Source organism: Gasterosteus aculeatus, chromosome 16, assembly GCF_964276395.1.
Source record: "Gasterosteus aculeatus chromosome 16, fGasAcu3.hap1.1, whole genome shotgun sequence".
Lineage (NCBI taxonomy): Eukaryota > Metazoa > Chordata > Actinopteri > Perciformes > Gasterosteidae > Gasterosteus > Gasterosteus aculeatus.
The window spans coordinates 12,006,868-12,015,393 of NC_135704.1; the positions used below are offsets into that span (position 1 = coordinate 12,006,868).

Below are 8,526 nucleotides of genomic sequence, written 5' to 3' on the forward strand. Positions count from 1 at the left end.
ACAGAGGGAGAGTGATTCACTCTCAGGTTGATATTACTACACTATATTTACATAGCATTTGCTGTCTGCTATTATTGTAATGCTCGTAATTAAAATGTAGCACCTTTAACTAAATGGTATTAAGAGCGACCCAACAGAAACGCTTAAGTATATATATTGCATATCCATTTCTTACTGTTCATATTGCATAACTATTTCTTACTGTACATATCTATTTATTCACTTATTACACTTTACATATGCACATACTCTGCACTTTTTGCTATTTTGCACTTTTGGTTGGATGTTAAACTGCATTTCGTTGCCTCAGTAATTGTACCCTGTGCAATGACAATAAAGTTGAATCTAATCTGATCTAATCTTAAGTAATAATCAGTTCGTGGTAAACTGATTTGATCAGAAACAAAACAAAAAGTGAATCAGGCTGTTTAATTTGGGTCGGAACGAATCAGATCTTGCACCGGAATGCCTGAAAAGTCATGCCTGAAAAAATGAGTCAGTCCACTTTTTTACCGAGCGAATCACCATATTTAAGCTACTACATAAGCAAAGTAACTCCAATGTTACATTAGACTTATGGTGTGGAAATCAGTCTCAGTAGCTGGCAGCTCCACCTCATTCTCTACCGCCACAAAGCTGCTTAGGGAGCCTCTTAGAAACCTGCTTAGTGCGGCCATGTGAGGAAATGAACTCTGCTAAATAGGTAATGTGGTTTAAGTTGACCTCTGAAACGTACACAAACTAACGCGCACACACAGTTTGTTTCAAGGTTACAGTGCACACTAAAGGCAAATTAGTCCAATTAGAAGTATCAATGAATTCTATTGCAAGATAATTATACTAGCGCATGTGCATTTTTTTAAATGAAGGTCACAATGTATTCGTTTTGACATTATTGTCACATTTATTGGATTTGTTCGATTTTTCATGTTTTTCTGACTTTCAGTCAAAGTTATCCGCTCAATGAACTTCATCACGTCAGTTGGAATTGTGACAGTTGATGAAGATGATGAAGTGAAAAACCTTGCTGAAGTGAAACGTTTTAAGTCTACAGCTGATAAGCCACAAACTTTACTAGTTTAGTTTATTACTAGTACTAGAATAAAGAAAATGGAACTTTCTTCAAAAAGCACTTTCAAAAGCCAACTTACTGCTTGTTTTCTGATTAACAAATTATTTTTTTAGTTGAGATCGTTTGAACACCAGGAGAGAAATCTTCATGGGATTTTGATATTATTTTGTTATTTTATTTATATAAATTACTCCAATGACTCTCAAATGGAACCGGACGCAACTCAGTCTTACATGTCACACTCAAATGAATGTGTTGTAAGTGGCTTTCGCTTCCCCATCACTTGTTTTCTATGAAGCAAAACAGTTTGCTCACCGCGCAGGGCCGGGAGCAGCGAGCGGTCTTTCCTGTCGTCACATTTGTTGCACTCGCTGAAGTAGAGCAGCAGGAACACATCCACCAGCACCCACACCAAAGAGGTGGTCAGCACCACCTTACAGTAGACGAACCGCCGCATCGCCTTCGTCAGCCGGGGAAGGGAGGGTCGCGGCGAGAGCTCAGCAGCGCTCAGCCCGCTGGTGAGGCACGTGAAGGTGAGGTAACAGGGAGGAGACGGAGCAGGTGGGACCGAGAGGCGTCATCCTGGAGGAGGAAAAAAAAAAAAAAAACTCAACAACGAGGTGGAATTCTAAATCTAATGATGACATCATCGTCTGCCTGCTGGAAATTCTCAATGAAAGTAAATCCTTAAAACTAGGATGTCCTGAAATTATCGGCGTAGACATGAACATAATATCATCTAAATCTCTGAGGGAGCACATTTAAGGTGGATCCTCATTTTGTGTCCTGTAAAAGCAATAAGTCTTCGCCTTTTTTCCAGAGTTTACGTCTACGCATTTAATAGCTCTAGACAATCAGTGATAACCACATTTGCGCATTTGATTATTGCGTTTGCTATTTCTTTTGTGGAATGTCACATAACACAAAAGGTAGAATCACTTTTTTAGTTATATTTGCTACCCGTGGGTGCGATGGGGAGCTACCTGAAGCAGGAGCTGAATACAGCTCCATCACCAAGAAGGCTCAGCAGAGGCCGTTGGTCCATCAGGACCAAGACGTCCCGCCATATATATATATATATAGCTACATTGATTAAGTCATGGCGGTCTGTAGTGCCAAAGTAATCCCTGGCATTACGTTACGGTACCGTACATAAAATTGATCCCACCTAGTTTGACTGCAGGGAGTTAAGCAGCGTTGACATTTAGGGAAAAAGAGAAAATTGGTCTCAAATCAGAAATTACTGTCAGAAATTGTTAAGGCTCAGAATCACATCAGGGGGTGAAAACGTTTGGCTTACATAACCCAAGACATGAACAAAGTGAGACAGTTTAGTTTGGCAGCTACTGCCGTTCTCTCTCTCTCACTTGTCCATGTACCTAGATTACCGTGTGGAAGTGGAAGAGTAACACGTAGATGTCCCACACAGACCGCGAGGGTGATGCTACATAGTAAGTCACACCATCTTCCTATGTTGGACCGTTCCCAAAGCCTCCACATTTTTCCGTTTCAACGGATAAGTGGCTGCTCATTTCCCCTTTTCAGACTTCTCCCACTTCATCAGCAGTGCTGCTCAGACCATCTGGGAAGCTTTCACGCCGGAGGCAATTTGTGGAGGTTAGATATCTCATTGGCATGGAATGTAACGTTTCTGATGAAAAAGAACATAGCATTTCTACTTGACTGAAATTATACGTTTTTGTTGACTGAAAGACTTATTAAAGTCTAATCGCAATGGAAGTGGGATGAGAGGAGGAAAATGCTCAGCCACAGAGAATCAAACATAAAAATACCCATGGCCTTTTAAGCATTTAGAGCTATATCCGCTAGAATATTAAATACCTACACTGGTCATTATTATTCAAGTATCCTACTTGTACATACACCCGAGTGTGCATTTAATCGCAAATGCGTGTTTTCTAAACAACGTACCCCATCTTTGACTTGTCTGACTTGTGTAAAACGCCTGCAGACCCTCCTGCAGGGAATCTGACAGTTTCCCCTTACCTTTCACTTGCAGCATGCTAATGATTCTGCATTCCACACACACACACACACACACACACACACACACACACGCATTGTCCTCTCCGCTCCCTGTCCAAACGTCCATCACAGGGTCAGACACCGCTGCCCTGGGATAACTCTTAAACTCTCATCTCATTCAAAAACAGAGCGGCCTCCATCCAACTGCGAGAAAAGAGCTTCAGTTCTCAGAACACAGAGCGGCAGATTATTTCAGGATTCACAAAGACTTTGACTGATTATTTAACCGGAGTGGAAGGGACATCGTCTTTCTAAAGTGGCGTTTCGCTTAGGCTCACATCGCAGACAGATCAATGACGATTAAGTCTGACGAGGTCTATTTACATCTCTGACCATCTGCTTCGGTGCGTCAGATGCGGCGGCATGTTTGGGTTTGGTAACACCAGCCGTGCTGCCGGCAGCTTGCTGAAGTCATGTCCGAAGAAGTCCCAGTCAATTAGGCCTAACCATCTGCAAAGAGGAATAATTCTTCACTGCTGTGCAGAGCGAGAAAAAAGAAACAGATCCCTTCAGTCTTTACGCGACACTTTTTTCCAGTATTGGCAAGACAAGTGTAAAGCCCCAGCAGGCATTAGTAATTGCTCCATCGTGTGACAGTTAATTGTTACGTTAGCAACTCCCTTCGTTGTGAAATGCCTGGTGCAGTGTTATGAGCTAAATGCACTCCTCGCTCATTCAAAAGAGGTTTTAGTGTATGCGATTCCCAGACTGTTTGCTAATTGCTATCCACAGCAATACAACTGCACTCGACATTGAACCACGGCAGTAATGTGAGCGCCAAACTTTTGATGATGAAGCCGAAGAGCATAGTGAACGGTTCCTCCTCCTTTAATCATAAATTCACTGGTATGGGACCATGGCAAGGCGGTTTGTTTGACAGATTTGGAGATGGACTGTGAATGTAGTGCCTTGCTCAGGGGCACTTCCCGAGAGAACATTGATGTCCTCAGACATGTTAGGATTCAATCCAGCCACCTTCCAGTCAGCTGCTGTACAGAACAGAAGGTAGAGCTCAATACTTTTTGTGTTGTATAATACGTGCTGAACAAACAAATATTGTAAATTTGGCATATTTCTGAATATTTTGAAAAAAATATCAACAAACACTAATAAAGAAGACAAATGTGCTTTGCTCCCTTTCTTTGTATTTAAGATTCAGGCGTCATATTAGATTTAACACTAGCATCTGTAACCAGCCATATAGCAGGAGCAGGAGGAGATTATGGGGCCAATCCCAATAAGCCCATTAGGCCAATGACTGCAGACTCTTTATTACCCAAACACTAAACGATTAGCACTTTTAAAAAAAAGGGTATGATGCTCAGCCGGCCTGTTCGCGCACACCCTCAGTTATGTGCACGTTACATATTGATTATACTATTAAAAAGGTGCGATGTGGTGGGAGATGGAAACAAACATTGTAAGCAGTGAACACGAATACTAAACACCTTGAACGCAACACGGACGCATACATCGCGTTACATCTACGGGCACGTTGTGTGCAGCGGTTAAACGGCGACGTGGTTTGAAGAAGATGAGGACACTCGCTCCGCTTACCCAAATTACGGATGGAGTGAACCAGTGACCCGCTCGGGCTTCCTCTCGGACAACGTGTTGAGCGCGGAGAACATGACCCGATACGCCGCACCGTTTAGCGGCAGAATCCAACCGAGGGAAGAGCCCTTGCGCACGGACACCGTGTGGGAACGACGCCCAAGTCGCGGTCCATCTCGCAGAAACAGAGGAGTCCGCGCCGCGGTGCGTGCGGTGCGGTGCGGTGCGGTGCGGTGCCGCGCGTCCGGATAAGCGTCCCGCGGCACCTGTTTGGACTCTTTGATGGGATTTGGGCGCTAGTCGCGCGGCGAACGGGGCCGCAGTCTGCGATTAATTTAAGCACCAGATGCGACGTCAAAGTCCGCGCACGCACCGGTGTTGTTTTTTTTAGGGGGGGGGGGGGGGGGGGGGTTACGGCAGGAGGACATGCGTGATGATACAGTGCACGCGGTAACCTCGGCTCAGACCGACCTTCAGAAAGAAATGTCTCGTTTTCCGCTCTCCGATTGGCTGAGAGCCACGTCGCTCATGGAATCCTCTCGCGGTGTGCACCGTCGCGGTCGTCTCGCTCGTGAACGCATGCGCGTGCACGAACACCTCGCAGGCGGAATGCGGCTTTAAGTGCGACTGCGACTCTGGTGTGAAACAGGCAAAATAAGGCACTTTTTCCATTTATTTTTAGATTTGGGGAACCCAGCGATATAATACGCCTGTATTTAAATAATGTTGCTTTTCACTTAGCTTAGGACAATTAATAGCATCGCATTCTCACCCAAGGTGGAGACGTATTTATTAACACAGTTAATTAATGCATAGAATAATCGTCGTTCACATTTGTTTAAATACTCTATATTACTTTTGAGTTTCTATTTCACTGGATGAATATAAAAAGAAATCCCACATGGACGCTTTAGTAATGTTGGTGTTTGTGTCTTACATTGATAGAAGAACAGGGGTTAAAATATTCTGTAAAGAAACGTACAGTGTATCAGTTGTAAAATGACCTCTTAAATCAAAAGTATCTTGCCTGCACCTTTGAGTGTGTGTTGGTTTGTCGTGGCTCTATTCATTTGAATTGTGAAATTGACACTACTTTCAGGAAGGCCTCATGTTGAACAATGCTGCCATCTGCTGCTATTGACGACGAGACATTTAGGGTTGCATTGGCTAGTAGCAAATCTGAGCAATATAATTCACATTCAGCAGGTCATAACTCGGATGCACTGTCAATTAAGTAAGTTTCCTTTTTATTTTAAAGTTTCCATTACATTTAAATACACCCCCATCACCCTGTGGTATTCCCTGCATGATAAGGCTAACTAACATTTGCATTCACGTAGATTCCCAAACCTTATACAACGGACTAAAGCCTCCACTAGATGTCCTAGTTCCTCTTAGATTCACAGAGGGAGTAAAGCCTCGTGACTTTGTGCAGCTCGCTTAGAAAATTAAAAAAGGAAAACATTTCAGTGAGGACCAAGCTTCCACTTGGGGTGATTTGATGTGTGATTACTGTAAAATACGTAAACCATAACTGTCTAAAGCGCGGACTTTATGACGTCGGTTAGCTTTTAAGGTAATTGTTAATTATGTGACACAAAGGAAACTGTAAGTCATCAAATGAAGGAAGTCTACGTTGTGTTTGTTTGCTTCAGTTTCAGCGTCCTGACTGACAATTACAGGAACGATTGTGTGACTGCGTGTGTTTCTTAGACGGATAGACCAGTAGACAGACAGACAGACAGACAGACAGACAGACAGATAGATAGATAGATAGATAGACAGACAGACAGACAGACAGACAGACAGATAGACAGATAGATAGATAGATAGATAGATAGATAGATAGATAGATAGATAGATAGATAGATAGATAGATAGATAGACAGATAGACAGACAGAGAGACAGATAGACAGAGAGACAGACAGACAGACAGATAGAGAGACAGACAGACAGACAGACAGACATACAAAAAGACAGACAGACAGATAGATAGATAGATAGATAGATAGATAGATAGATAGACAGATAGACAGACAGAGAGACAGACAGACAGACAGATAGAGAGACAGACAGACAGACAGACAGACATACAAAAAGACAGACAGACAGATAGATAGATAGATAGATAGATAGATAGATAGATAGATAGATAGAGAGAGAGACAGACAGAGAGACAGAGAGACAGACAGATAGATAGACAGACAGAGAGACAGATAGACAGAGAGACAGACAGACAGACAGACAGACAGACAGACAAAAAGACAGACAGACAGATAGATAGATAGAGACAGACAGACAGATAGAGAGAGAGAAGGACAGATAGACAGACATACAGACAGACAGATGCCCTGGTGCACACGTGTGCAGTCGTGTCGGATGGTGGCGCTCTTACTGTGTCGTAGTGCCACTTGTTGTCAGCTGCCGCCTGCTATCTGCTATCTAACCGAGGGGGGTCTGCTGGATTCAGTCTGCTCTGAAACCGGCTGCGGACCACATGAAGTCTCCAGTGATGCGATGCCTCCAAAACAGCTCGTTCAACTCCAGAAGAAGAGCGCAGTCTGATCTGGTCTTCTTCATTTCGGCACCTCCTCCTCCTCCTCCTCATCTCTACTTTTCACCTTGATGCCACATTTAACAGCGTCCTTCCCCGCGCGTCTCTCGGTCTGAAAGTTTGCTTTTTTTGAAACAAACAAACAAAACCCGAATTGAAAGTGGAAATGAACCACAGCGCGTTCAACCACACGGAGGGCGGACTGCTCAACAGGACCGAGGAGTTTCTGTGCTGTAACTTTTCCTCCGTGGTGACGGATAACGGCTTCGTGTCCGCGGCTCCGGACGAGAGGAGCCTCTTCGTCACCCGCGTGGTGCAGATCGCCGTCATGTGCGTCTTGTCCCTCACGGTGGTCTTTGGCATATTTTTCTTGGGTTGCAACCTGCTCATAAAGTCGGAGGGAATGATCAACTTCTTGGTGACGGACAGGAGACCTTCCAAAGAAGCCGAGGCAGTTATTGTGGGAGCCTACTGATGAGCCACCACCTCCCTGGGGGATTTGAATCAGATCTGAGGACATGGATGGGGGGCATGGATGGGGGGCATGGATGGGGGGGCATGGATGGGGGGACATGGATGGGGACACGGTGCGACGCACGAGGAAAAACTGCCTGAACGAGCCCCTGTTTAATTAGGAAATAACCAAGCCGTGCTGGTGGATGCGGCTCACGGGGTTTTCACCTCATTCCCTGTGGCCGTCCGTTTATTGCCGCCAAAGACTCGTTTATCTCCGATTACAATAGTGCGTTTAAGCCTCTCTGATTATAAAGTATTCTATCGAAGCACTGTTGTACTTTCAGTAGTTTGAGCACCTGTTTTGTCGAGCAGCATCCCATTAAGGGGCAAAGTCGTGTGTTGCTGTGTGAAAACACCCTCTCAGATTGCAAATGCAATGGAGAAATTAATGTTCGAACATGTACTGTATCTTGTATGTGTTTTTGCATACAATATGCAACGTATTAATCAGTGTATTTCTCTTGATTTCCTGCTGTAGACTGTATGAGTGTGGACGTGGGTGGCGGAGAACAGCCCAGCATGCCGTGTATCCTGTTAATTGGAGCAAATTCGTTCTGTAATTAAAGTTTTCCTCTTAATTAAAGTCTATTTTTGTTTCGTAAACATTGCACTCACGACGTCCTCTGCTATAGAGATTTAGATTGCAGAACAAAGCAATTTGATGCTGCAGACATTTAAGAACCAGAATATGTTGTAAGTGGAATCAAACCCAACAGGCAGACTGGTGTCTTGTGAGCATCCATTGGTTCAAATGGCATCAACACTGTGATTTAGGGTGAAGAA

General features: G+C 44.0%; 2 protein-coding genes across 7 annotated transcripts in view; one reads left to right on the forward strand and one right to left on the reverse strand.

Annotated features, from left to right (window-relative positions):
• The window catches only part of galnt13 (polypeptide N-acetylgalactosaminyltransferase 13), a 29,087-nt gene extending 23,845 nt beyond the window's left edge, over window positions 1–5,242 (reverse strand). For 4 of the 6 annotated variants that reach the window (XM_040201808.2, XM_078091139.1, XM_078091136.1 and 1 more), the window contains exons 1-2: window positions 4,676–5,055; window positions 1,388–1,654 (exon numbers count right to left, since the gene is read on the reverse strand). In XM_040201808.2, coding sequence (XP_040057742.2) covers window positions 1,388–1,529 — 142 coding nt within the window. In that variant the 5' untranslated portion in view covers window positions 1,530–1,654; window positions 4,676–5,055. Of the gene's footprint in view, window positions 1–1,387; window positions 1,655–4,675; window positions 5,056–5,143 lie in introns of those variants that run through there. The other 2 variants (XM_078091138.1, XM_078091140.1) reach the window with 1 other exon arrangement.
• Window positions 5,243–7,257: 2,015 nt separating this feature from the next.
• rprma (reprimo, TP53 dependent G2 arrest mediator candidate a) lies at window positions 7,258–7,774 on the forward strand. The gene has a single exon (XM_078091153.1). It carries the CDS (start codon window positions 7,394–7,396, stop codon window positions 7,700–7,702), a length of 309 nt encoding a protein of 102 aa, XP_077947279.1. The 5' UTR covers window positions 7,258–7,393; the 3' UTR covers window positions 7,703–7,774.
• Window positions 7,775–8,526: the final 752 nt, after the last annotated feature.

What these genes read in the sequence shown, in the direction of transcription:
- rprma (XM_078091153.1), top strand. Translation starts at nt 7,394, where the DNA reads ATGAACCACAGCGCGTTCAACCACACGGAGGGCGGACTGCTCAACAGG.